Source organism: Pelodiscus sinensis, chromosome 8, assembly GCF_052426305.1.
Source record: "Pelodiscus sinensis isolate ZL-2025 chromosome 8, ASM5242630v1, whole genome shotgun sequence".
Classification (NCBI taxonomy): Eukaryota; Metazoa; Chordata; order Testudines; family Trionychidae; genus Pelodiscus; species Pelodiscus sinensis.
The window spans coordinates 74,035,433-74,062,290 of record NC_143059.1 but is presented as its reverse complement, the minus strand read 5'-3'; the positions used below and the strand labels follow the sequence as shown (position 1 = coordinate 74,062,290).

Sequence of the window (26,858 nt, the reverse complement as noted above, 5' to 3'; positions counted from 1 at the left end):
CATTTCACACACACAATGGGAAGTGAAACAAAAACCAGGGCTATGTAGCACTTTAAAGACTAACAAGTTAGTCTTTAAAGTCTTGTTAGTCTTTAAAGTGCTGCATAGTCCTGGTTTTTGTTTCAGCTACACCAGACTAACATGGCTACATCTCTATCACTATTCTACACAATGGGAAGCGACAGTCTTGGAAGGAGCCCAAAGGGGATGGATCTAGGGGGTCAGTGGACCGCAAGCTAAATATGAGTCAAACGTGCTTCTGGGCAGCACTAACAGGAGTGTGTGAGCAAGACACGAGGAGTCGTTCACCGCTCTGCTCTGCGCTGGTCAGGCCTCAGCTGGAGTCTTGTGTCCAGTTCTGGGCACCGCGTGGCAGGAAAGATGTGGAGAAATGGGAGAGGGTCCAGAGAAGAGCAACAAGAATGATGGGAGCTCTGGAGAACATGAGCTGGGAGGGAAGACTGAAGGAATTTGGCTTGTTTAGTTTGGAAAGGAGAAGGCTGAGAGGGGACATAACAGTTTTCATGTATTCAACAGAGTGTCAAACAGGAGGAGGGAGAAAAATTGTTCCCCTTGGCCTCTGAGGCCAGGACAAGCAGCAAGGGGCTTCAACTGCAGCCAGGGAGGTTTCAGTTGGACATTAGGAAAAACTTCCTGCCTGTCCGGGGGGTTAATAAATTGCCTGGGGGTTGTGGAGTCCCCATCCCTGGAGATATGGAAGAGCAGGTTGGACACACACCTGTCAGGGATGGGCTAGACGGTGCTTGGTCCTGCCGTGGGCAGGGGATGGGACTCGATGAGTCTCGAGGTCCCGTCCAGTCCTCGTGCTCTAGGATTCTGTGGTCCTAGTTAAACAGCCACTAGCAAAAACTGTGAATGGAATGAGTCGAGTTGAAGGTAAGTCCCATGTGGGGTGCCACAGGGATTTGTTCCGGGTTGTTAAAACCCCTTGAACAACAACCTGGCTGTAGGAAGAAAGCATACTGGTCCCATTTCCAGAGGGCACAAAGCTGGAGGGGCCCAACACTGGGGAATAGAACCAACATTTCAAAGGGAACTTGAGAACTTGCAGAGCTGGGCCTTTGGGCAACAACCTGAAATTCAACCAAGACAAATGTGAGATGCTCAGGGAAGAAAAGCCAAATGCCCAGGTACCCCCCCCCCCCCGATCCTGCACCCCCATAGCAGCAAGATGAGACTCTGCCAGCCAGTGGAACAGGGGGGTTATTGCTCCTCCGGGACACAGCCCGGCACAGAGGGGACGTGGTTACAGGAGCCAGGGCCCGGATGCCTCAGACCCCTTGGGGGTAGAGGTCCGTTGTCATCCCGAGATGCTCAGCCCTCAGCTAAGGCTGCTTCTTCCATGTTTCCCAGCCAGCAACTGGCCCTTCCCCTGAAACCTCCCTCCCTTCGTCCCCTGCCTGCCCCTAGCCGGTCGGACAGGTTGGGTCTTTACGTGGCCTTAGGCAGCCGTCCTGCTGGGCAGAGCTACAGGAACCGGCCAGCAGGGGTCACCCCAGCCCACACGAAGCCACTGGTGGATGCCAGGGGAGGGGACAGCCGCCAGCTGAGCAGGATCTGGGAGTTGGGGGATCCCAAGGGCAGCCGGGCAGCAGCCGAAAGGCGCCAGGCGAGGGGTTGGCAGGCAGAGCCGCAGGCTCCCGTGCTCCTTGCTGGGGAGGCCTCGGCTGGAGACCGGGCGGGTTTGGCCACCACTGTGGAAGGCCACAGCGAGGCCAGGGAGGGCCGGGGGCGAGGGGCAGAGCCGATCGGGGGAGGGAGGCCGGGGGCGAGGGGCAGGGCCGATCGGGGGAGGGAGGCCGGGGGCGAGGGGCAGAGCCGATCGGGGGAGGGAGGCCGGGGGCGAGGGGCAGGGCCGATCGGGGGAGGGAGGCCGGGGGCGAGGGGCAGAGCCGATCGGGGGAGGGAGGCCGGGGGCGAGGGGCAGAGCCGATCGGGGGAGGGAGGCCGGGGGCGAGGGGCAGAGCCGATCGGGGGAGGGAGGCTGCGGACGAGGGGCAGAGCCGATCGGGGGAGGGAGGCCGGGGGCGAGGGGCAGAGCCGATCGGGGGAGGGAGGCCGGGGGCGAGGGGCAGAGCCGATCGGGGGAGGGAGGCTGCGGACGAGGGGCAGAGCTGATCGGGGGAGGGAGGCCGGGGGCGAGGGGCAGGGCCGATCGGGGGAGGGAGGCTGCGGACGAGGGGCAGAGCCGATCGGGGGAGGGAGGCTGCGGACGAGGGGCAGAGCCGATCGGGGGAGGGAGGCCGGGGGCGAGGGGCAGGGCCGATCGGGGGAGGGAGGCCGGGGGCGAGGGGCAGAGCCGATCGGGGGAGGGAGGCCGGGGGCGAGGGGCAGAGCCGATCGGGGGAGGGAGGCCGGGGGCGAGGGGCAGGGCCGATCGGGGGAGGGAGGCCGGGGGCGAGGGGCAGAGCCGATCGGGGGAGGGAGGCCGGGGGCGAGGGGCAGAGCCGATCGGGGGAGGGAGGCCGGGGGCGAGGGGCAGAGCCGATCGGGGGAGGGAGGCCGGGGGCGAGGGGCAGAGCCGATCGGGGGAGGGAGGCTGCGGGCGAGGGGCAGAGCCGATCGGGGGAGGGAGGCTGCGGACGAGGGGCAGAGCCGATCGGGGGAGGGAGGCCGGGGGCGAGGGGCAGGGCCGATCAGGGGAGGGAGGGCCGGGGGCGAGGGGCAGGGCCGATCGGGGGAGGGCCGGGGGCGAGGGGCAGGGCCGATCGGGGGAGGGAGGCCGGGGGCGAGGGGCAGGGCCGATCGGGGGAGGGCCGGGGGCGAGGGGCAGGGCCGATCGGGGGAGGGAGGCTGCGGGCGAGGGGCAGAGCCGATCGGGGGAGGGCCGGGGGCGAGGGGCAGAGCCGATCGGGGGAGGGAGGCCGGGGGCGAGGGGCAGAGCCGATCGGGTGAGGGAGGCCGGGGGCGAGGGGCAGAGCCGATCGGGGGAGGGAGGCCGGGGGCGAGGGGCAGAGCCGATCGGGGGAGGGAGGCCGGGGGCGAGGGGCAGGGCCGATCGGGGGAGGGAGGCTGCGGGCGAGGGGCAGGGCCGATCGGGGGAGGGAGGCTGCGGGCGAGGGGCAGAGCCGATCGGGGGAGGGAGGCTGCGGGCGAGGGGCAGGGCCGATCGGGGGAGGGAGGCTGCGGGCGAGGGGCAGGGCCGATCGGGGGAGGGAGGCTGCGGGCGAGGGGCAGAGCCGATCGGGGGAGGGAGGCTGCGGGCGAGGGGCAGGGCCGATCGGGGGAGGGAGGCTGGGGGCGAAGGGGCAGAGCCGATCGGGGGAGGGAGGCCGGGGGCGAGGGGCAGGGCCGATCGGGGGAGGGAGGCTGCGGGCGAGGGGCAGGGCCGATCGGGGGAGGGAGGCCGGGGGCGAGGGGCAGAGCCGATCGGGGGAGGGAGGCCGGGGGCGAGGGGCAGAGCCGATCGGGGGAGGGAGGCCGGGGGCGAGGGGCAGGGCCGATCGGGGGAGGGAGGCTGCGGGCGAGGGGCAGGGCCGATCGGGGGAGGGAGGCTGCGGGCGAGGGGCAGAGCCGATCGGGGGAGGGAGGCTGCGGGCGAGGGGCAGGGCCGATCGGGGGAGGGAGGCTGCGGGCGAGGGGCAGGGCCGATCGGGGGAGGGAGGCCGGGGGCGAAGGGGCAGAGCCGATCGGGGGAGGGAGGCCGGGGGCGAGGGGCAGAGCCGATCGGGGGAGGGAGGCCGGGGGCGAGGGGCAGAGCCGATCGGGGGAGGGAGGCCGGGGGCGAGGGGCAGGGCCGATCGGGGGAGGGAGGCCGGGGGCGAGGGGCAGGGCCGATCGGGGGAGGGAGGCTGCGGGCGAGGGGCAGGGCCGATCGGGGGAGGGAGGCCGGGGGCGAAGGGGCAGAGCCGATCGGGGGAGGGAGGCCGGGGGCGAGGGGCAGAGCCGATCGGGGGAGGGAGGCCGGGGGCGAGGGGCAGGGCCGATCGGGGGAGGGAGGCCGGGGGCGAAGGGGCAGAGCCGATCGGGGGAGGGAGGCCGGGGGCGAGGGGCAGGGCCGATCGGGGGAGGGAGGCTGCGGGCGAGGGGCAGGGCCGATCGGGGGAGGGAGGCTGCGGGCGAGGGGCAGGGCCGATCGGGGGAGGGAGGCTGCGGGCGAGGGGCAGGGCCGATCGGGGGAGGGAGGCTGCGGGCGAGGGGCAGAGCCGATCGGGGGAGGGAGGCTGCGGGCGAGGGGCAGGGCCTGGCGTTGGGGGCAGATGGGGGAGAGGCAGGAAGGTGCCCGGAGTCGCTGCTTTCCTGCAGGGCGGGTGGCCGAGAGGCGGGGCAGCTGCGGCAGGGCAAGGGGGCGGAAGGTGCGGCGGGAGCCCCCCAGCTGTGGGAGCAGGACGGGCCGTGGGTGAGGGGAGCCCCCCGGGGGAGAAGGGCGGGAGCTTTGCCTGGCTCTGACTCCGCTGCCCTTCCGCTCCAGCATGGCCGGTCTGCCCCCGATCCCGCCGGGCAGCCCCCGCTCCGAGCTCCGAGGCCCAGGGCCCGACGCTCCCCCGGCTCGGCTGCGTCTAAGGAGATTTTCCCTCCCTCCCCTGCTGCGGCGTCCCGGCGTCCTGGCCCTTCTGCTGCTGCCTCTGCCCTGAACCGTGGCCGCTGCCCGGCCGCCTCCGCTTGGCTGCAGTGGGCGCTGCCCGCGGGGCTGCTAGGTCGCCCGAGCCCGCCCTGGCCCTGTGGGCTGGGACCCACTGCCCTGGCGAGCAGCACTTGGAATCTGAGCCCTTCTCTGCAGCCAGGCCGGGCCCCGCCGGCCCAGGGAGTGGGGCGGGGGTGGCAGGACAGGGTTTGCCCCCGCCGGGCAGTGTCCACACCGGGGCATGGCAGTCGCCCCACGGCACAGGCTGCGGGTAACCGGCCTCCCTGCAGCCCAGCCCAGCTCCTGCCGGGGCTCCCGTGGGAAGCGCCACGTCCCTGCCCTTTGGAAGCAGCCTGGGGCGCGGGGCAGGTCCCTGGGGCGCTGACGAGCCTGCTGCCCACTGGGGGGCGCTGTCCCTGCCCAGGGCCTGGGGCTGGCCGGGTGCTGCCCCGCTCGCAGGGCGGGGGCCTCGCTGATTTCCCTGCCCCCCTGTCGTTTCCCCAGGGACCTGAGCGAGAACCTGCTGCAGGCCGTGCCCAGGAAAGCCTTCCGCGGGGCCACCGACCTCAAGAACCTGTGAGTGCCAGACTCAGCCTGGCCCCCGCCCCGGGACGGGCTGCCCACGCCTCTCCGGGAGGGCTGGAGTCCAGGGGTCCCGCCCCTCCCCCGTCACAACGCGCCTGCCAGTGGCTGCACCCCTCGCCGGCAGGGCCAGCCTGGCCCCTGGGCGCCGCCGTTCGCGCCCGCAGGGGAGCACGGAGCAGCAGGAGGGTCCCAGGAGAGACGCGGCCCCACGGCAGGGGGTGCCCAGGGCCTGGCCCTGCACTGGGCTCCGTGCGCTTAGCTCAGCCCAGGAGGGGCCGGGGGCAGACACTGGGGAGCCTTCCCCAGACAGCTCTGCCACACGGCCCCCCTCTGCAGTGCCAGGCCTCCGGCGGGCGCTCTGCCCACAGGCCTGGGGGTCCTGTGTTTGGAGAGCAGGGCAGTGCTCCCCTCGCTCCCCACCCACAGCCCCTGCCCCCAGCCCTGGTCTCCCCCAGCCCTGCTGGTACCTCTCCCTCCTGCCCCCCAGCCCTGCCAGTGCCCCTCACTCCCCACACGCAGCCCCTGCCCCCCAGCCCTGCCGGTGCCCCTCGCTCCCGCCCGCAGCCCCTGCCCCAGCCCTGCCAGTGCCCCTCGCTCCCGCCCGCAGCCCCTGCCCCAGCCCTGCCAGTGCCCCTCGCTCCCGCCCGCAGCCCCTGCCCCAGCCCTGCTAGTGCCCCTCGCTCCCGCCCGCAGCCCCTGCCCCAGCCCTGCCAGTGCCCCTCGCTCCCGCCCGCAGCCCCTCCCCCAGCCCTGCCAGTGCCCCTCGCTCCCGCCCGCAGCCCCTGCCCCAGCCCTGCTAGTGCCCCTCGCTCCCGCCCGCAGCCCCTGCCCCAGCCCTGCTAGTGCCCCTCGCTCCCGCCCGCAGCCCCTGCCCCAGCCCTGCTAGTGCCCCTCGCTCCCGCCCGCAGCCCCTGCCCCAGCCCTGCCAGTGCCCCTCGCTCCCGCCCGCAGCCCCTCCCCCAGCCCTGCCAGTGCCCCTCGCTCCCGCCCGCAGCCCCTCCCCCAGCCCTGCCAGTGCCCCTCGCTCCCGCCCGCAGCCCCTCCCCCAGCCCTGCCAGTGCCCCTTGCTCCCCACCCGCAGCCCCTGCCCCCCAGCCCTGCCCACCTGCAGCCCCGGCCGTATCTGTCCTGGGCCCTGCTGTTCCCCTGCCCAGGGCGGGCGCCGGCCTGGCCTGCAGCCTGTCCCGGGCCCTGGAGTCTTGAGCCAAACGTCCCCCTTTCCCGGCGCAGGCAGCTGGACAAGAACCAGATCGGCTGCATCGAGGACGGGGCCTTCCGAGCGCTGCGGGGCCTGGAGGTTCTGTAAGTGGCTTCGGGCCCAGCTGTCTCGGGGGCTGGGGTGAGCTCCCGCCTGTCGGGGGTGGGCAACCCGGCCTCGGGGAGCCACCGGGGCCCAGCCCTGGGGACCAGGCCTGCCCGGGTGCACCCCCCCGTCACGACCTGCAGAGCGGGGCCCTTTCACCGTGTCCCCGCGTGGTGCGGAACGTGGGCGCTGGGCCAGGAGCTCCCCAGCCCTCCGCCCCCGGCAGCCGCGCGCCCGTCTGCGGGGTGCCCCTCCCCCTCCCGGCCCCGCAGCCCCAGGGGGCCCGCTGCTCTGTGCTGTCCCACGCGGGACCCGACCCGTCTCCATCCCCCCCCCCAGGACGCTCAACAACAACAACATCAGCACCATCCCCGTCTCCAGCTTCAACCACATGCCCAGGCTGCGCACCTTGTGAGTGGGGGGGGGGCCTGGGGCGGGGCAGGATGGGCAGGGGAGGGGAGGGCCCTGGGGCTGGATGGGGGAGGGGAGGGCTCATGAGTGGGATGGGGAGGAGAAGGCTTGGGGGAGGGGAGGGGGGAGGGCCGGATGGGGAGAGGAGAGGAGGGGAGGGGAGGGAAGGGCTCTGGGGAGGGGAGGGCCCCGGGGCTGGATGGGGAGAGGAGGGCCCTGGGGCAGGGGAGGGGAGGGCCCCGGGGCTGGATGCAGGAGGAGGGGGGGCCCTGGGGTGGGGGAGGGGAGGGCCCCGGGGCTGGATGGGGAGAGGAGGGCCCTGGGGCTGGATGGGGAGAGGGGGGCCCTGGGGCAGGGGAGGGGAGGGCCCCGGGGCTGGATGGGGAGAGGAGGGCCCTGGGGCGGGGGAGGGGAGGGCCCCGGGGCTGGGGAGGGGATGGCCCCAGGGCAGGGGAGGGGAGGGGAGGGCCCTGGGGCTGGATGGGGAGAGGAGGGTGGGAGGGGAGGGGAGGGGAGGGGAGGGGAGGGAGGGCCCCAGGGCAGGGGAGGGGAGGAGGGCCCTGGGGTTGGATGGGGAGAGGAGGGCCCTGGGGCGGGGGAGGGGAGGGCCCTGGGGCTGGATGGGGGAGGGGAGGGCCCTGGGGCTGGATGGGGAGAGGATGGCCCTGGGGCGGGGAGGGGAGGGCCCCGGGGCTGGGGAGGGGATGGCCCTGGGGCGGGGGAGGGGAGGGGAGGGCCTGATGGGGAGGAAAGGGGAGGGGGAGGGGAGGGAGGGCCCTGGGGTGGGGGAGGGGAGGGGAGGGGAGGCAGGGCCCTGGGGCGGGGGAGGGGAGGGGGGGGGGGAGGGGAGGGAGGGCTCTGGGGCTGGATGGGGAGAGGAGGGCCCTGGGGCGGGGGAGGGAGGGCCCCGGGGCTGGGGAGGGGATGGCCCCAGGGGAGGGGAGGGGAGGGCCCTGGGGTTGGATGGGGAGAGGAGGGCCCTGGGGCGGGGGAGGGGAGGGCCCCGGGGGCTGGGGAGGGGATGGCCCCAGGGGAGGGGAGGGCCCTGGGGGCGGGGGAGGGGAGGGCCCCGGGGCTGGGGTGCACCGGGCTGGGCACGGGAAGGGACGTTGGGGGGCAGCAGGGGGACACGCTGCAGGAGCTGCCCCCTCGGCTGCTGCCCCTTCCCCTCGCTGGGGGTCCCGCAGGTGCCTGGGCCCCCGGGAGACCCTGACACCGACCCTCTGCCCGTCCCCAGCCGCCTCCACTCCAACCAGCTGCTCTGCGACTGCCGCCTGGGCTGGCTCTCCCGTGGCTGCGGCAGCGCCCCGCCGTGGGGCTGTTCACACAGTGCGCTGCCCCCCCCCGCTCCGCGGCCTGCCCCTGGCCCAGCTCCAGAAAAGCGAGTTCAGCTGCTCAGGTGAGGGGCTGCCGTGGCCTGGGGGGGGGGCGACTGGGCTACAGGGACCCTGCCTTGGGGGCTGGGCTGCGGGGGGGGGGGCGCAGGTGCCGCTCAGATGGGGGGCCCGACGTCAGCCCAGGATCCGGGGCTGGCTGGACGCGGGGGAGCCGGTTTGGCCGGGAGCTGGCGGGAGGCCCCCGCTGAGGGTCCGCGAGGCCTCGCCCGCCCCGCTCTGCCAAGCTGGGAGCCGAGACGATGGGCCCGGCTGAGCCCTCGGCGGGCCGCTCCTCCGGCCCCTCCCCGCAGTCCGGGACCTCCCGCTCACCTGGAGGGCTCCGAGAGCTCGGCCGGCTCCCTCGGCTGCGTTTAGAGCCACCCGGGGACCAGGGCGCCTCCGGCATCTCTAACCTGGGCTCTCGGCCGCGGCCGCCCCCTCCTGCCCACGCGGCACGTCACCGACGTGGAGGAGCTGCCCGTGTGGCCAGTGCCAGGCGCCCCGGGGGCTGAGGGCAACCGGCACTGAGGGGGGTGGCTTCGGCCCCACCCCGCTTGTCCCGTGCCCAGCTTGCGGCAAGGAGGCGAGGGCCGTGCGGGGCTCGGGGCCGGCTCCCTGCCCACCCTGGCTCAGCGCCCCCGAGGAACTGGTCTAGTTCTAGTCTCGGCCTTCGCCGCCGGGACAGGAGAGACCCAGCCTGGGCGTGTTGCCTGCGCCTGGGCTCTCGGGCTCCGGGGACGTGCCCCGGGGGAGGCTGGCGGCTCTGGGCCGGGCGTTACTTGCAGGAGTGTCTAGCGTGGCCCCGTTCCCGCCTGGCTGCTGAGACCCCCGGCACCCTCTCCGCCAAGCAGTCCCGGTGTCTCACTGTGGCGCGGGGTCAGGGCTCCGGCTCCTTTCGGCCGCCAGCCACCCTGGGGAGAGGGCAGGCGCAGAGGCAGCGTGGCGCCCTCCCCCGGTGGGGCTCTAGTCTCTGACAAGGCTCCGGCACCGCGCCAGGCTCGCCCGCGGCTGAGGTAGGTGCCATCGAGCGGCGCTGAGCCCTGAGCGGCACTGACCCCCCTGCCCCCGTGCTGCCCCGGGGCCCGGGCGGACGTGTGACCTCTCGCCGTTCGGTGCCACCCTCCGCGGGCCCTTTGCCAGAGCCGGGAGGGCGAGCTACGGAGCCTGTCAGCCGGTCCTCGGCCGCCCTGCCCAGCCGCCCGGCTGGCACTGGCCACGTGCCCACCTGTTACCAGCTCCCCGGCACAGACTGTGGGGGCAGGGCTGGGCAGCCAGCGGGGCCTGGGCTGCCAGGGAAGGGTGCTGCCGCCGGCCTGGGGGAAGAAGGAGGCTCTCTGGGGCCGGGGGCAGGGTGGTGCTCGGTGCCCAGCCGTGTTCCCCCTCACTCAGCTGCTGCTTTGCCTCCCTGGCAGGACAAACGGACGCTGCCCAGGCCCAGCTCTGCAGCCTCCCCTCCGGCTCCTGCCCTGCCATGTGCACCTGCAGCAACAGCGTGGTGGACTGCCGCGGCAAGGGGCTGACGGCCATCCCCGCCAACCTGCCCGAGGGCATGACGGAGATGTGAGTGCCCGGGGGCAGCCCCCTGCCCGCGGGCGCGGCCCGGCCCCTTCGCGCCCTGGCCCCTCTGCGCCCGGCAACCCCGCCCCCTCTGCGCCCGGCAACCCCGCCCTTTCTGCGCCCGGCAACCCCACCCCCTTCGCGCCCTGGCCCCTCTGCGCCCGGCAACCCCACCCCTTCTGCGCCTGGCCCCTCTGCGCCCGGCAACCCCGCCCCCTCTGCGCCTGGCCCCTCTGCGCCCGGAAACCCCCCTCTGCACCTGGCTCCTCTGCGCCCGGAAACCCCACCCCCTGGGCACCTGGCCCCTGGTGCGGCAACCCCGCCCCCTCTGCGCCCAGCAACCCCGCCCCTTTCATGCTGCTTTCTGTACCCGGTACCCTGCCCCTTCACGTAATTTCTTCGTGCTTGGCTTTCGCCCCCTCTGCGCCCGGCAACCCCGCCCTTTTCGCGCTCTTCGCCCTCTGTGTTTGTTCTCCCTCCACCCCCTCTGCGCCCGGCAACCCGCCCCCTCTGCACCTGGCCCCTCTGCGCCCGGCAACCCCGCCCCCTCTGCACCTGGCTCCTCTGCGCCCGGAAGCCCCGCCCCTTCTGCGCCTGGCCCCTCTGTACCCAGAAACCCCGCCCCTCTCTGCACCTGGCTCTTCTGCGCCCGGAAGCCCCGCCCCCTCCGTGCCCCGCCCCCCCTGCGTCTGAAACCCCGCCCCCTCTGCACCTGGCCCCTCTGCGCCCGGAAGCCCCGCCCCCTCTGCACCTGGCCCCTCTGCGCCCGGAAACCCCGCCCCCTGTGCACCTGGCCCCTCTGTGCCCCGGAAACCCCGCCCCCTGTGCACCTGGCCCCTCTGCGCCCGCCTCCTCCGCGCCCCGTCCCCTCCGTCCCCTCTGCGCCTGGTCCCTCCGTCCCCTCTGCGCCCAGCAACCCTGCCCTCTCCGTGCCCTGGCAACCCCGGCCCCTCTGCCCCCAGCACCTCTGCCCCACCCAACCCCTCTGTGCCCCAGCACTCCCACCCTAACCGCACTCCAATCCATCCACAGCGCAGCCCCCCCCCCAGCAACCCTGACCCAACCTTTCAACGCCCCCCAGCACCACTCCCCAGCAGCCCCATGATGGTCCAGGGAGCCCTGCCAGGAGAAGGGGCTGGTCACCCATCCCTGACTGCCCGGGACCTCCCGCAAGTCCTGCCCCGGCTGACACCCACCCGCAGCTGCACTGGCTGGGGGGCAGGGGCCCCCGTGCCCTGAGCCCTGCGACCGGACAGCCACAAACTGGCCTCGAAGGTCACCTGGAGCCAGCCCAGGCTGAGCCCACAGAAAGCGCCCCAGGGGGAGAGATGGGGTTGGGGCAACTCCCCACAGCCAGTGACCCCAAGCGCCCCCTGCTGGGAGAGGCTGGGACTGGGGCAGCCGGAATCCGCCCCGCCAGTGCCCCCTGCCACAGCACCCCTGCAGGGCCAGACTGGGACTGGCATAGCAGGGACCCCCTCCCCCACAGCCACTCCTGCCCCCCGTACAGCACCCCTGCAGGGCGAGGCCGGGACTGGCATAGCTGGGACCCCTCCCCACAGCCATTCCTGCCCCCCCCCGCACAGCGCCCCGGCAGGGCCTGGCTGGGACTGGCATAGCTGGGACCCCTCCCCACAGCCATTCCTGCCCCCCCCCGCACAGCGCCCCCTGCAGGGCCAGGCTGGGACTGGCATAGCTGGGACCCCTCCCCACAGCCATTCCTGCCCCCCCGCACAGCGCCCTGCAGGGCCTGGCTGGGACTGGCATAGCTGGGACCCCTCCCCACAGCCATTCCTGCCCCCCCCGCACAGCACCCCTGCAGGGCGAGGCCGGGACTGGCATAGGTGGGACCCCTCCCCACACACCTGCCCCCGCACAGCGCCCCTGCAGGGCCTGGCTGGGACTGGCATAGCTGGGACCCCTCCCCACAGCCATTCCTGCCCCCCCCCGCACAGCGCCCCCTGCAGGGCCAGGCTGGGACTGGCATAGCTGGGACCCCTCCCCACAGCCATTCCTGCCCCCCCCCCGCACAGCGCCCCCTGCAGGGCCAGGCTGGGACTGGCATAGCTGGGACCCCTCCCCACAACCATTCCTGCCCCCGCACAGCGCCCCTGCAGGGCCAGGCTGGGACTGGCATAGCTGGGACCTCTCCTCAAGCCATTCCTGCCCCCGCACAGCGCCCCTGCAGGGCCAGGCTGGGACTGGCATAGCTGGGACCCCTCCCCACAGCCATTCCTGCCCCCCCGCACAGCGCCCCTGCAGGGTGAGGCCGGGATCAGGCTGCTGGGGGCAGTTGAGCAGAGCTGGTTCATTTTGCGTCTCCCGCAGACGCCTGGAGCTGAACGGGATCAGATCCATCCCCCGGGACCTTCTCGCCCTACAAGAAGCTGCGGCGGATGTAAGTGTCCCAAGCCAGACCCTGGGCACAGCACTGCCCCCAGCCCTGTGCCCATTGCCCCAAGCTCCTGCCCCCGGCCCCGCTGCCGGCCCGGGGGGGGGTTTCAGCCCGAGCGGAGCCCCAGGGGGCTGGCCCCTCCCCCATGGACCTGCAGCCCCTCAGCTCCACGCCCGCTGGGGCCCTGTCGGGGGCCCTCAGTGCCGGGCTCGCCCGCAGACACCAGCAAGGCCCAGGGTGTCTGTGGGGAACCTAGGCCTGCGGACGGGGCTCACAACAGAGACACCTGAGGCTCTCCCCAGCCTTGCTCTTGGGAGCCCGATCGCAGCCCATCACCCTCTCGTCAGGGCGCCTGCCTGCTGCAGCATGTAACCCGTCGTCCGAGCAGGGCGCATGTGGGAGAGAACCGGCCCGATCCTCCAGTCTGGGGCCCCGCCTGCCCCAGGGCGCCCCCGGTCCTTGCCCCCCGCAGCGAGGGCGGCTGGGCGAGGGCCTGGCTCCCCGGGCGAGCCGCGATTATGCTCAGGGGATTCCGGGCAGCCCTGCCAAGGGGGGCCCCTGTGCCTGGGCAGGGCTGGCGCGTGGGGGGCAAGGATAATGTGGGGGCAGGGGAAGGATGACGTGGGGAGGTCCGCGAGGGGCAGGGCAACGCTGGCCATTCCCCTTTGCCTTGCAGTGACCTGAGCAACAACCAGATCTCGGAGATCGCGCCCGACGCCTTCCAGGGGCTGCGCTCGCTGAACTCGCTGTGAGTCGCTGCCCCCCCCCCACAGCCCCTGTGCCCCCCACGGCTCCCCGGCACCCCTCTCCTGCCCCACAGCCCCTGGGCCCCCCACGGCTCCCCGGCACCCCCACTCCTGCCCCACAGCCCCTGCATCCCCACCCCCAGCAGCCGTCACTTCCACCCTACAAATCTTGCCTTTGACCTGTTGTGTGAAGATGCTCAGCCCTGGCTTGTGCGGCCAGTGTGGGGGGAGGTGGGGGTGGGGATCCCCAGGCTGGGGCAGCAGTGGGAAGGCTGGCAGCTGTGGGGTGCGTGGGGGGCGGGGGTCCCCAGGCTGGGGTGGGGAAGGCTGGTAGCTGTGGGGCGCGTGGGGGCTGATGGGGGAAGGCTGGTAGCTGTGGGGCGCGTGAGGCTGGTAGCTGTGGGGCGCGTGAGGGGCGGCGGGGGGAAGGCTGGTTGGTAGCTGTGGGGCGCGTGAGGGGCGGCGGGGGGGGTGGGGTGGGGCGCGGGTTGTGGGGCGCGGGGGCGGCGGGGGGGAAGGCGCTGGGGGGCGGGGCACGGGGGGAAGGCTGTGGGGGGGCGGTGGGGGCGGCGGGGCAGGGGGAAGGCTGGTAGCTGTGGGGCGCGTGGGGGCGGGGCGGGGGGGGGGGTGGCGGGGGGAAGGCTGTAGGCCGTGGGGCGCGGGGGGCCGGGGCGGGGGTCCCGGGCTGTGAGCAGTGATGGGGGCTCTCCATTGCAGGGTGCTGTACGGGAACAAGAAGGCTGTAGGCCGTGGGGCGCGTGGGGGCCGGGGCGGGGGGAAGGCTGTAGGCCGTGGGGCGCGTGGGGGCCGGGGCGGGGGGAAGGCTGTAGGCCGTGGGGCGCGGGGGAACGGCAGGGGGAAGGCTGTAGGCCATGGGGGGCGGGGGGGTGGCGGGGGGAAGGCTGTAGGCCGTGGGGTGCGGGGGAACGGCGGGGGGAAGGCTGTAGGCCGTGGGGCGCGGGGGGCGGCAGGGGGAAGGCTGTAGGCCGTGGGGCGCGTGGGGGCCGGGGCGGGGGGAAGGCTGGTAGCTGTGGGGCGCGTGGGGGCCGGGGCGGGGGGAAGGCTGGTAGCCGTGGGGCGCGGGGGGCGGCAGGGGGAAGGCTGTAGGCCGTGGGGCGCGTGGGGGCCGGGGCGGGGGGAAGGCTGGTAGCCGTGGGGCGCGGGGGGCGGCAGGGGGAAGGCTGTAGGCCGTGGGGCGCGTGGGGGCCGGGGCGGGGGGAAGGCTGGTAGCTGTGGGGCGCTTGGGGGCCGGGGCGGGGGGAAGGCTGGTAGCTGTGGGGCACGGGGGGCGGCGGGGGGAAGGCTGTAGGCCGTGGGGAGCGTGGGGGCCGGGGCGGGGGGAAGGCTGGTAGCCGTGGGGCGCGGGGGGCGGCAGGGGGAAGGCTGTAGGCCGTGGGGCGCGGGGGAACGGCAGGGGGAAGGCTGTAGGCCATGGGGCGCGGGGGGCGGCGGGGGGAAGGCTGTAGGCCGTGGGGTGCGGGGGAACGGCGGGGGGAAGGCTGTAGGCCGTGGGGCGCGTGGGGGCCGGGGCGGGGGGAAGGCTGTAGGCCGTGGGGCGCGGGGGAACGGCAGGGGGAAGGCTGTAGGCCGTGGGGCGCGTGGGGGCCGGGGCGGGGGGAAGGCTGGTAGCTGTGGGGCGCGGGGGGCCGCAGGGGGAAGGCTGTAGGCCGTGGGGCGCGGGGGGCCGGGGAGGGGGAAGGCTGGTAGCTGTGGGGCGCGGGGGGGTGGCGGGGGGAAGGCTGTAGGCCGTGGGGCGCGGGGGGCCGGGGCGGGGGTCCCGGGCTGTGAGCAGTGATGGGGGCTCTCCATTGCAGGGTGCTGTACGGGAACAAGAAGGCTGTAGGCCGTGGGGCGCGTGGGGGCCGGGGCGGGGGGAAGGCTGTAGGCCGTGGGGCGCGTGGGGGCCGGGGCGGGGGGAAGGCTGTAGGCCGTGGGGCGCGGGGGAACGGCAGGGGGAAGGCTGTAGGCCATGGGGCGCGGGGGGTGGCGGGGGGAAGGCTGTAGGCCGTGGGGTGCGGGGGAACGGCGGGGGGAAGGCTGTAGGCCGTGGGGCGCGGGGGGCGGCAGGGGGAAGGTTGTAGGCCGTGGGGCGCGTGGGGGCCGGGGCGGGGGGAAGGCTGGTAGCTGTGGGGCGCGTGGGGGCCGGGGCGGGGGGAAGGCTGGTAGCCGTGGGGCGCGGGGGGCGGCAGGGGGAAGGCTGTAGGCCGTGGGGCGCGTGGGGGCCGGGGCGGGGGGAAGGCTGGTAGCCGTGGGGCGCGGGGGGCGGCAGGGGGAAGGCTGTAGGCCGTGGGGCGCGTGGGGGCCGGGGCGGGGGGAAGGCTGGTAGCTGTGGGGCGCTTGGGGGCCGGGGCGGGGGGAAGGCTGGTAGCTGTGGGGCACGGGGGGCGGCGGGGGGAAGGCTGTAGGCCGTGGGGAGCGTGGGGGCCGGGGCGGGGGGAAGGCTGGTAGCCGTGGGGCGCGGGGGGCGGCAGGGGGAAGGCTGTAGGCCGTGGGGCGCGGGGGAACGGCAGGGGGAAGGCTGTAGGCCATGGGGCGCGGGGGGCGGCGGGGGGAAGGCTGTAGGCCGTGGGGTGCGGGGGAACGGCGGGGGGAAGGCTGTAGGCCGTGGGGCGCGGGGGGCGGCAGGGGGAAGGCTGTAGGCCGTGGGGCGCGTGGGGGCCGGGGCGGGGGGAAGGCTGGTAGCTGTGGGGCGCGTGGGGGCCGGGGCGGGGGGAAGGCTGGTAGCTGTGGGGCGCGGGGGGCGGCGGGGGGAAGGCTGTAGGGCGGGGGGCGGCGGGGGGAAGGCTGTAGGCCGTGGGACGCGGGGGGCGGCAGGGGGAAGGCTGTAGGCCGTGGGGCGCGTGGGGGCCGGGGCGGGGGGAAGGCTGGTAGCTGTGGGGCGCGTGGGGGCCGGGGCGGGGGGAAGGCTGGTAGCCGTGGGGCGCGGGGGGCGGCAGGGGGAAGGCTGTAGGCCGTGGGGCGCGTGGGGGCCGGGGCAGGGGGAAGGCTGGTAGCTGTGGGGCGCTTGGGGGCCGGGGCGGGGGGAAGGCTGGTAGCTGTGGGGCGCGGGGGGCGGCGGGGGGAAGGCTGGTAGCTGTGGGGCGCGGGGGGCGGCGGGGGGAAGGCTGTAGGCCGTGGGGCGCGTGGGGGCCGGGGCGGGGGGAAGGCTGGTAGCTGTGGGGCGCGTGGGGGCCGGGGCGGGGGGAAGGCTGGTAGCCGTGGGGTGCGGGGGGGCGGCAGGGGGAAGGCTGTAGGCCGTGGGGCGCGTGGGGGCCGGGGCGGGGGGAAGGCTGGTATCTGTGGGGCGCTTGGGGGCCGGGGCGGGGGGAAGGCTGGTAGCTGTGGGGCACGGGGGGCGGCGGGGGGAAGGCTGTAGGCCGTGGGGCGCGTGGGGGCCGGGGCGGGGGGAAGGCTGGTAGCTGTGGGGCGCTTGGGGGCCGGGGCGGGGGGAAGGCTGGTAGCTGTGGGGCACGGGGGGCGGCGGGGGGAAGGCTGTAGGCCGTGGGGCGCGGGGGGCGGCGGGGGGAAGGCTGTAGGCTGTGGGGTGCGGGGGGGCCGGGGCGGGGGGAAGGCTGTAGGCTGTGGGGTGCGGGGGGGCCGGGGCGGGGGGAAGGCTGTAGGCCGGGGGGCCGGGGCGGGGGGAAGGCTGTAGGCTGTGGGGCGCGGGGGGGGGGGCGGGGGAAGGCTGTAGGCCATGGGGCGCGGGGGGGGTGGCGGGGGGAAGGCTGTAGGCCGTGGGGCGCAGGGGGCGGCGGGGGGAAGGCTGTAGGCCGTGGGGCGCGGGGGGCGGCGGGGGGAAGGCTGTAGGCCGTGGGGCGCGGGGGGCGGCGGGGGGAAGGCTGTAGGCCGTGGGGCGCGGGGGGCGGCGGGGGAAGGCTGGAGGCCGTGGGGCGCGGGGGGCGGCGGGGGAAGGCTGGAGGCCGTGGGGCGCGGGGGGCGGCGGGGGGAAGGCTGTAGGCCGTGGGGCGCGGGGGGCGGCGGGGGAAGGCTGGAGGCCGTGGGGCGCGGGGGGCGGCGGGGGGAAGGCTGTAGGCTGTGGGGCGCGGGGGGGCCGGGGCGGGGGGAAGGCTGTAGGCCATGGGGCGCGGGGGGGGTGGCGGGGGGAAGGCTGTAGGCCGTGGGGCGCGGGGGGCGGCGGGGGGAAGGCTGGAGGCTGTGGGGCGCGGGGGGGGTGGCGGGGGGAAGGCTGTAGGCCGTGGGGCGCGGGGGGCGGCGGGGGGAAGGCTGTAGGCCGTGGGGCGCGTGGGGGCCGGGGCGGGGGGAAGGCTGGTAGCCGTGGGGCGCGGGGGGCGGCGGGGGGAAGGCTGGAGGCCGTGGGGCGCGGGGGGCGGCGGGGGGAAGGCTGGAGGCCGTGGGGCGCGGGGGGCGGCGGGGGAAGGCTGGAGGCCGTGGGGCGCGGGGGGCGGCGGGGGGAAGGCTGGAGGCTGTGGGGCGCGGGGGGGGTGGCGGGGGGAAGGCTGTAGGCCGTGGGGCGCGGGGGGCGGCGGGGGGAAGGCTGTAGGCCGTGGGGCGTGTGGGGGCCGGGGCGGGGGGAAGGCTGGTAGCCGTGGGGCGCGGGGGGCGGCGGGGGGAAGGCTGGAGGCCGTGGGGCGCGGGGGGCGGCGGGGGGAAGGCTGTCGGCCGTGGGGCGCGGGGGGCCGGGGCGGGGGGAAGGCTGTAGGCCATGGGGCGCGGGGGGGGGTGGCGGGGGGAAGGCTGTCGGCCGTGGGGCGCGGGGGGCCGGGGCGGGGGTCCCGGGCTGTGAGCAGTGACGGGGGCTCTCCATTGCAGGGTGCTGTACGGGAACAAGATCACGGAGCTGCCGAGGGGCGTCTTCGGGGGGCTCCACGCGCTGCAGCTCCTGTAAGTGGGGGCGGGGGGCTGGGGGGCGGAGCCCGGCCGGCCCGGCCCTGACGTCTCGCTGCCTCCTGCAGGCTCCTCAACGCCAACAAGATCAACTGCGTCCGGGCCGACGCCTTCCTGGACCTGGCCAGCCTGTCCCTGCTCTCGCTCTACGACAACAAGCTGCAAGGCCTGGCCAAGGGAACCTTCGCGCCCCTGCGGGCCATCCAGACCCTGTGAGCGCCGGGGGGTGGGGGGCTCTGCCGGCGGAGCCCAGCACGGAGCCCCCCCTCACCCGCCCCCGTCCCCCCAGGCACCTGGCTCAGAACCCCTTCATCTGCGACTGCCACCTGCGCTGGCTGGCCGACTTCCTGCGCGCCAACCCCATCGAGACCAGCGGCGCCCGCTGCGCCAGCCCCCGCCGCCTGGCCAACAAGCGCATCGGCCAGGTCAAGAGCAAGAAGTTCCGCTGCTCCGGTGAGCCCCGCCCCCGCTGCCCGGGCCCCGCCCCCCCAGTGCCTGGGCCCCGCCCCCAGAGCCCGGGCCCCGCCCCCCCAGTGCCTGGGCCCCGCCCCCAGAGCCCGGGCCCCGCCCCCCCAGAGCCCGGGTCCCGCCCCCCAGTGCCTGGGCCCCACCCCCAGAGCCTGGGCCCCGCCCCCCCAGTGCCTGGGCCCCACCCCCAGAGCCCGGGCCCCGCCCCCCCAGAGCCCGGGTCCCGCCCCCCAGTGCCTGGGCCCCACCCCCAGAGCCCGGGCCCCGCCCCCCCAGTGCCTGGGCCCCGCCCCCCCAGTGCCTGGGCCCCGCCCCCAGAGCCCGGGTCCCGCCCCCCCAGTGCCTGGGCCCCGCCCTCCAGTGCACGGGCCCCGCCCCCCAGTGCACGGGGCTCTGCCCCCAAGTTCACAGGGCCCCGCCCCCAGTGCCTGGGCCTCGCCCCCAAGTGCCCGGGCCCCGCCTCCAAGTGCCCGGGCTCCACCCCCACTTCCCAAGGCCCCTCCCTGACCCCACTGCCCAAGGCCCCTCCATGCTGCCTGAGACCTATCGCTGCCCGCTGCTACCTTGGGGGTGCAAGGGAGCAGCTCAGTGGGGTGCTGCTCTTGTCCCCGGGACCTGGTCCCCATGGGGGGAGCTGGAGGCTGGTGCACCCGTGTGCAGAGCGGGTGGTGGGATGAGCTGGGGCGCAGCCTCCTTCTCCTGCCCCTCTTTTGGGGAGCCAGAGCCCAGCCTGGGGAGCGCCCTGCCCGGCCGCTAAGGCCTCAGCTGAGCCCCGGACTCCGCAGAGCTCACCATCTGCACAGGCAGAGCGAGGGAGGCAGGGAAACTGAGGCACGGGGCTGGCGGGACTGGCCCAAGCTCAGCCTGTCTCACCGGGGCGAGTGGAGGGGCTCTCGCCAGCCCCACAGCTGACGTGTTTGTGCCTTTCTCCCCGCAGCCAAGGAGCAGTACTTCATCCCAGGTACGCGGCCGAGCAGGGCTGCGGGCGGGGGTCACAGGGAGGAGGTCAGCTGGGCCCCTCCCCCGCCGGCCCCCCGGCACAGACGGGAACTGCTCCCTGCCGGGACCGGATCCTGTGCCTGAACCCCGGGCGGGCGAGGAGCCGCTCCAGGCGCTGGGGTAGGACTGAGGCCAACTAGTCCTGCCCCATCCCAGTGCCCAACTCCCCCCCTGGGACTGCCCCGGCCCAGCGCCCCCCTGGGACTGCCCCCGGCCCAGCGCCCCACCCGCATCGCCCCCGGCCCAGCGCCCCCCTGGGACTGCCCCCAGCCCAGCGCCCCACCCGCATCGCCCCTGGCCCAGCGCCCCCCTGGGACTGCCCCCGGCCCAGCGCCCCCCTGGGACTGCCCCCGGCCCAGCGCCCCACCCGCATCGCCCCCAGCCCAGCGCCCCCCTGGGACTGCCCCCGGCCCAGCGCCCCCCTGGGACTGCCCCCGGCCCAGCGCCCCACCCGCATCGCCCCCGGCCCAGCGCCCCCCTGGGACTGCCCCCAGCCCAGCGCCCCACCCGCATCGCCCCTGGCCCAGCGCCCCCCTGGGACTGCCCCCGGCCCAGCGCCCCACCCGCATCGCCCCCGGCCCAGCGCCCCCCTGGGACTGCCCCCAGCCCAGCGCCCCACCCGCATCGCCCCCGGCCCAGCGCCCCCCTGGGACTGCCCCCGGCCCAGCACCCCACCCGCATCGCCCCCGGCCCAGCGCCCCCCTGGGACTGCCCCCGGCCCAGCGCCCCCCTGGGACTGCCCCCGGCCCAGCGCCCCACCCGCATCGCCCCCGGCCCAGCGCCCCCCTGGGACTGCCCCCGGCCCAGCGCCCCACCCGCATCGCCCCCGGCCCAGCGCCCCCCGGGACCGCCCCCAGCCCAGCGCCCCACCCGCATCGCCCCCGGCCCAGCGCCCCCCGGGACCACCCCCAGCCCAGCGCCCCGGCCCCACCAGGCCGCCTCTCCCATTGGGGCCGCTGGCTGCCGGCTCTCCCGGGCGTCTCTTTCCCGCAGGCACGGAGGGGCACCAGCTGAACAGCGAGTGCAACAGCGACGTGAGCTGCCCGCCCAAGTGCCGCTGCGAGGCCGGCGTGGTGGAGTGCGCCAGCCTCAAGCTCACCAAGCTGCCGGAGCGCATCCCGCAGAACACGGCCGAGCTGTGAGCCCCTCCCCCGCGGCTCCCGCGCCGCTACCTGCCCCAGCACGCTGGCCCCTGCCCCGTGGCTCCCGCGCCGCGACCTGCCCCGGCACGCTGGCCCCTCCCCCGTGGCTCCCGCGCCGCGACCTGCCCCAGCACGCTGGCCCCTGCCCCGTGGCTCCCGCGCCGCGACCTGCCCCGGCACGCTGGCCCCTCCCCCGCGGCTCCCGCGCCGCGACCTGCCCCCGCACGCTGGCCCCTCCCCCGCGGCTCCCGCGCCGCGACCTGCCCCCGCACGCTGGCCCCTCCCCCGCGGCTCCCGCGCCGTGACCTGCCCCCGCACGCTGGCCCCTCCCCCGCGGCTCCCGCGCCGCGACCTGCCCCCGCACGCTGGCCCCTCCCCCGCGGCTCCCGCGCCGCGACCTGCCCCAGCACGCTGGCCCCTGCCCCGTGGCTCCCGCGCCGCGTCCTGCCCTAGCACGCTGGCCCCTCCCCCGCGGCTCCCGCGCAGCGACCTTCCCCGGCACGCTGGCCCCTGCCCCGTGGCTCCTGCGCCGCGACCTGCCCCAGCAAGCTGGCCCCTCCCCTGTGGCTCCCTCCCCCTGTCCTGCCCGGTGCTCTGTCTGTCTGACTCACTGGACTCCCATGCGGCGCCCGTCCTGGGCTCAGTGCCCGGCACACGGTTGCCCCTGTGCAGGGGCTGGGCGGTTCCTTCCCCCTCCATGCGCTGCTGGGGTCTCAGCGCTCGCTGCTCTTCTCTCCCTGGCACCAGGCGCCTGAACAACAACGAAATCTCCGTCCTGGAGGCCACGGGGCTCTTCAAGAAGCTCCCACACCTGAAAAAGATGTGAGTGTGTCCCAGCGAGCCCTGGGGATGGCAGGGGTGTGTGTGTGCAGGCAAATGACGGGAGTTGGGGCGGCAGTGGCAGGTACAGGCAGAAGTTGCAGCGTTAACCTGTGGAACTCACAGGTGCAAGATGTCGCTGAGGCCATGAGGCAAGCAGGAGCAGTGTTTCTAGAGCTCAAGAGAACAGCCAAAGTTGCAGTAACTCTCCCTTCCCCGGGCAGCTCTGCCAAGGGCAGGTTATTCGGGTAGTGCCCAGCAGGGGGTGCTGTGTGGGCTCTGCGGGGGCAGATCCCCCTGGCGAGGGATGGGCTGTCCCTGTGTCACGTAGGAAAGGACACCCCGGGGGGCAGGGTGGGACCCAACGGGGGAGGGACTGGGACCAGGCAGGGGGTGCCCTGCTGTGCAGGGGTGCTCTCTTGGGGGCTGACCCCCCATCCCCTACCTAGGACCCAGCCTGCCGCTTCCCTCTCTCCCCAGCAACCTGAGTAACAACAAGGTGGCGGAGATCGAGGACGGGGCGTTCGAGGGGGCGGCGTCCGTGAGCGAGCTGCACCTGACGGCCAATCGCCTGGAGTCGGTGCGCAGCGGCATGTTCCGGGGCCTGGCCGGGCTGCGCACCCTGTGAGTGGGGTGCCCGGCGCGGGGCAGGGCTGGGGGCTTCCTGGGGCTGCCCAGGGTCTGTGCGTGCAGCGCCTGCCAGGCGGGGAGGGGCGCGTCTCTGCGGCAGGCTCCCGGGCGGCGCTTTGAGGTGGATGCGAGACCTTGACGTTGGCAAAGCTTTGGACACGGACTCCCACGGGCAGGGAAGGGGCTGGGTTGGATCAATGGACGGTAGGATGGGCAGGGAGCTGGCTCGACTGTCGGGCCCAACAGCTCCATGGCAGGCTGGCGGCGGCTTTCTAGCGGGGTGTCCCGGGGTCGGTTCTAGGGCCCGTTTTGTTCAACAGCTTTATGAATGACCTGGCGGAGGGGATGGGTTCCACCCTCAGCAAGTCTGCAGGTGGCACGAAGCTGGGGGAGAGGTAGATACGCTGGGGGGCAGGGACCTGGACGCATTGGAGGGCTGGGCCAAAAGAAATCGGATGAGGTTCAACAAGGACAAGTGAGAGTCCTGCCCGTGGGAGGGGAGAATCCCGAGCACTGGTACAGGCTGGGGGCCGACGGGCTGGGCAGCCGTTCTGCACACAAGGGCCCGGGGGTTCCAGCGGGTGAGGCTGGAGAGGAGTCAGCAGGGGCCCTTGTGGCCAAGAAGGCGAATGGCGTATTAGGGGCATTAGGAGGAGCATTGCTGCCAGATCTAGAGACGTGATTATTCCCCTTTATTCAGCTCTGGTGAGGCCACATCTGGAGTGTTGTGTCCAGTTCTGGGCCCCCCACTACAGAAGGGATGTGGGTGCATTGGAGAGGGGCCAGCGGAGGCAACCACAATGATTCAGGGGCTGGAGCACATGACCTACGCGGAGAGGCTGAGGGAGTTGGGTCTGTTTAGTCTGCAGAAGAGAAGAGTGAGGGGGGATTTGAGAGCAGCCTGCAACTCCCTGCAGGGGGGCTCCAAAGAGGCTGGCGAGAGGCTGGTCTCAGTGGGAGCAGGTGGCAGAGCGAGGAGCAATGGGCTCAAGTCGCAGTGGGGCAGGTCTAGGTGGGAGTTTAGGAAAAGCTCTTTCCCTAGGTGGGTGGGGAGGCACTGGGCTGGGTTCCCTAGGGAGGTGGAATCTCCATCCCTAGAGGTGTTTAAGTCTCGGCTGGACACAGCCCTGGCTGGGATGGTTGAGTCGGGGCTGGTCCTGCCTTGGGGGGTGGTCTGGACTCGGTGCCTCCTGAGGTCTCCTCCAGCCCTAGGATTCTACTGGCAAGGTGAGCGTGGCGGGCGAGGGGCTGAAGGGGCAAGGGGGCAGGGCGGGTGGGGCGGGCGAGGGGCTGAAGGGGCAAGGGGGCAGGGCGGGTGGGGCGGGCGAGGGGCTGAAGGGGCAAGGGGGCAGGGCGGGTGGGGCGGGCGAGGGGCTGAAGGGGCAAGGGGGCAGGGCGGGTGGGGCGGGCGAGGGGCTGAAGGGGCAAGGGGGCAGGGCGGGTGGGGCGGGCGAGGGGCTGAAGGGGCAAGGGGGCAGGGCGGGTGGGGCGGGCGAGGGGCTGAAGGGGCAAGGGGGCAGGGCGGGTGGGGCGGGCGAGGGGCTGAAGGGGCAAGGGGGCAGGGCGGGTGGGGCGGGCGAGGGGCTGAAGGGGCAAGGGGGCAGGGCGGGTGGGGCGGGCGAGGGGCTGAAGGGGCAAGGGGGCAGGGCGGGTGGGGCGGGCGAGGGGCTGAAGGGGCAAGGGGGCAGGGCGGGTGGGGCGGGCGAGGGGCTGAAGGGGCAAGGGGGCAGGGCGGGTGGGGCGGGCGAGGGGCTGAAGGGGCAAGGGGGCAGGGCGGGTGGGGCGGGCGAGGGGCTGAAGGGGCAAGGGGGCAGGGCGGGTGGGGCGGGCGAGGGGCTGAAGGGGCAAGGGGGCAGGGCGGGTGGGGCGGGCGAGGGGCTGAAGGGGCAAGGGGGCAGGGCGGGTGGGGCGGGCGAGGGGCTGAAGGGGCAAGGGGGCAGGGCGGGTGGGGCGGGCGAGGGGCTGAAGGGGCAAGGGGGCAGGGCGGGTGGGGCGGGCGAGGGGGCACGGGCCTGGGGAGCCAGACTGGGGACCGTGCGCGGAGCCATTCACCCCCCCCACCCCACCCCCCCCCGCCAGGATGCTGCGGAACAATCGCATCAGCTGCATCCACAACGACAGCTTCACGGGGCTGCACAACGTGCGTCTGCTCTCGCTGTACGACAACCAGATCAGCACCATCGCGCCCGGCGCCTTCGACACGCTGCACTCGCTCTCCACGCTGTGAGTCCCCCGCCTGGGAACCCCGCCCCCCGTCTGCGAGCCCCGCCCCTCCCCCGCCTGGGAGCCCCGCCCCCCCGCCTGGGAACCCCGCCCCCCGCCTGCGAGCCCCGCCCCTCCCCCACCTGGGAGCTCCGCCCTCCCGCCTGGGAACCCCGCCCCCCGCCTGCGAGCCCCGCCCCTCCCCCGCCTGGGAGCCCCGCCCCTCCCCCGCCTGGGAACCCCGCCCCCCGCCTGCGAGCCCCGCCCCTCCCCCGCCTGGGAGCTCCGCCCTCCCGCCTGGGAACCCCGCCCCCTGCCTGCGAGCCCCGCCCCTCCCCCGCCTGGGAGCCCTGCCCCCCCCGCCTGGGAACCCCGCCCCCCGCCTGTGAGCCCCGCCCCTCCCCCACCTGGGAGCCCCACCCCTCCCCCGCCTGGGAGCCCCGCCCCCCCCGCCTGGGAACCCCGCCTTCCCCCGCCTGGGAGCCCCGCCCCTCCCCCGCCTGGGAGCCCCGCCTGGGAGCCCCGCCCCTCCCACGCCTGGGAGCCCCGCCCCTCCCCCGCCTGGGAACCCTGCCCCTCCCCCACCGCCTGGGAACCCTGCCCCTCCCACTGCCTGGGAGTCCTGCCCTCCCCCACCACCTGGGAGCCCCGCCCCTCCCCCGCCTGGGAACCCCGCCCCTCCCCCACCACCTGGGAACCCTGCCCCTCCCACTGCCTGGGAGTCCTGCCCTCCCCCACCACCTGGGAGCCCCACCCCTCCCCCACCGCCTGGGAGCCCTGCTCGTTCCCCGCCGCCCAGGAACCCCGCCCCTCCCCTGCTGCCAGGGTAGCCCCCTGCTCCCCCGCCGGCTGCGCTCTCTGGGGTGGTGCCCAGGCCCTGCCACCCCGTTAACCCGTCGCCCCCCGGGCCGCGCAGGAACCTGCTGGCCAATTCCTTCCGCTGCAACTGCCGGCTGGGCTGGCTGGGCGAGTGGCTGCGGCGGAGGAAGATCGTGACGGGGAACCCCCGGTGCCAGCACCCCGACTTCCTGCGCCAGATCCCGCTGCAGGACGTGGCCTTGCCCGACTTCCGCTGCGAGCCAGGTCAGAGCCAGGCGGGAATTCCCACGGCCCTTCGGGTGGGGGGCGAATGGGCAGAGCCCGGGGGTCTCGGACCTGGTGCGCCCGGCGAGGCTCCGGCTGAGGCTGCCTGCAGGTGCGCTGCGCGGATTGGACGCAGCGGCTGGGGCGGGGGCGCGCACAGGGCTGGGGGCGGAGTCGCAGGGCTTAGATGGGGGCGGAGTCAGAAGGCAGGGTTGGGGGCGGAGTCAGAAGGCAGGGCTGGGGGCGGAGTCGCAGGGCTGAGATGGGGGCGGAGTCAGAAGGCAGGGTTGGGGGCGGAGTCAGAAGGCAGGGCTGGGGGCAGAGTCTCTGGGCTGGGGGCGGAGTCGCAGGGCTGAGATGGGGCGGAGTCAGAAGGCAGGGTTGGGGGCGGAGTCGCAGGGCTGAGATGGGGCGGAGTCAGAAGGCAGGGCTGGGGGCGGAGTCGCAGGGCTGAGATGGGGCGGAGTCAGAAGGCAGGGTTGGGGGCGGAGTCAGAAGGCAGGGCTGGGGGCAGAGTCTCTGGGCTGGGGGCGGAGTCGCAGGGCTGAGATGGGGCGGAGTCAGAAGGCAGGGTTGGGGGCGGAGTCGCAGGGCTGAGATGGGGCGGAGTCAGAAGGCAGGGCTGGGGGCGGAGTCGCAGGGCTGAGATGGGGCGGAGTCAGAAGGCAGGGCTGGGGGCGGAGTCGCAGGGCAGATGGGGCGGAGTCAGAAGGCAGGGTTGGGGGCGGAGTCAGAAGGCAGGGCTGGGGGCAGAGTCGCAGGGCAGATGGGGCGGAGTCAGAAGGCAGGGCTGGGGGCGGAGTCGCAGGGCAGATGGGGCGGAGTCAGAAGGCAGGGTTGGGGGCGGAGTCAGAAGGCAGGGCTGGGGGCAGAGTCTCTGGGCTGGGGGCGGAGTCACAGGGCAGGGGTGGTTTGGCCGGTGCTGGGAACGGGAAGAAAGCGCACGGGGGTCCCGGCCAACGTGCGCCGGTGACACGCGGGCCGGGGAGCGGCAGGCACTGCCGGAGGGTGCAAGCAGGGCAGGGCGCCGGGGGCGGGGCCTGCCGTGGGAGCGGAGAGCCGGGCTGTGCTGGGGCCCAGGCGTGATCCCAGGCGCCCCGTGGCCATGGCTGCCGGAGAGCTGCCCGTCTGGGGCCCACAGGGCAGGAGGGAGCTGGCGCTGGGAGGCCTCGGAGTGGAGCCTCTCGACTGAGGAGAGGCTGGAGCCTGCCCCGCGGTGACGGGCTCCCGGAGCCCCACCGAGAGTCGCTTACGGGGGGCGTGTGACGGCGCCGGGGACCCCGACCCTGCAGCCGGACGGGATCCGCCGGCCGGTAGAGTAGGGCGGGTCATTGCTGCTGCGGATACAGCGCGGCCCGGGCGCCATGGGGACGGGGGAGCAGGGGGCAGGCAGCCCCAGGCCCCGTGGGGGGGACAGGCCCTGACCCCGCACTCGGCTCAGCCCCTTCTCTTCGTGTTTGTCCCACCCAGACTGCCCCGCCCCCCTCAGCCCCGGCTCACTCAACCCCCAGGGCCCCCCCTTCCTTCCTTCACACCCTCCCCTGCCAGGTGAGAAGTTGCTAGGCCAGGGCCTCCCCCCCCCCCCCCGGGCAGTGCTACAGCCACCGGCCAGCAGGGGTCACCCACGGCCCAACTCGGCCCCCAGTGGATGCCCAGCCAGAGGGTGTACAGCCCCCCCCCCTCCCCCCGGGCAGTGCTACAGCCACCGGCCAGCAGGGGTCACCCACGGCCCA

General features: G+C 74.9%; 1 protein-coding gene across 1 annotated transcript in view; it reads left to right on the top strand.

Moving 5' to 3' along the window:
* Positions 1 to 26,858, top strand: part of SLIT1 (slit guidance ligand 1) — a 93,499-nt gene that overhangs the window by 39,400 nt on the left and 27,241 nt on the right. Inside the window, 19 exon segments of the mRNA XM_089780286.1 lie at positions 5,090 to 5,161; positions 6,401 to 6,472; positions 6,813 to 6,884; positions 8,122 to 8,171; positions 8,174 to 8,224; positions 8,227 to 8,283; positions 9,673 to 9,820; positions 12,146 to 12,175; positions 12,177 to 12,215; positions 12,889 to 12,960; positions 17,708 to 17,779; positions 17,851 to 17,994; positions 18,072 to 18,235; positions 19,188 to 19,211; positions 20,243 to 20,387; positions 21,139 to 21,213; positions 21,691 to 21,834; positions 23,920 to 24,063; positions 24,959 to 25,125. Of these exon segments, the coding sequence (XP_089636412.1) occupies positions 5,090 to 5,161; positions 6,401 to 6,472; positions 6,813 to 6,884; positions 8,122 to 8,171; positions 8,174 to 8,224; positions 8,227 to 8,283; positions 9,673 to 9,820; positions 12,146 to 12,175; positions 12,177 to 12,215; positions 12,889 to 12,960; positions 17,708 to 17,779; positions 17,851 to 17,994; positions 18,072 to 18,235; positions 19,188 to 19,211; positions 20,243 to 20,387; positions 21,139 to 21,213; positions 21,691 to 21,834; positions 23,920 to 24,063; positions 24,959 to 25,125 (1,742 nt within the window).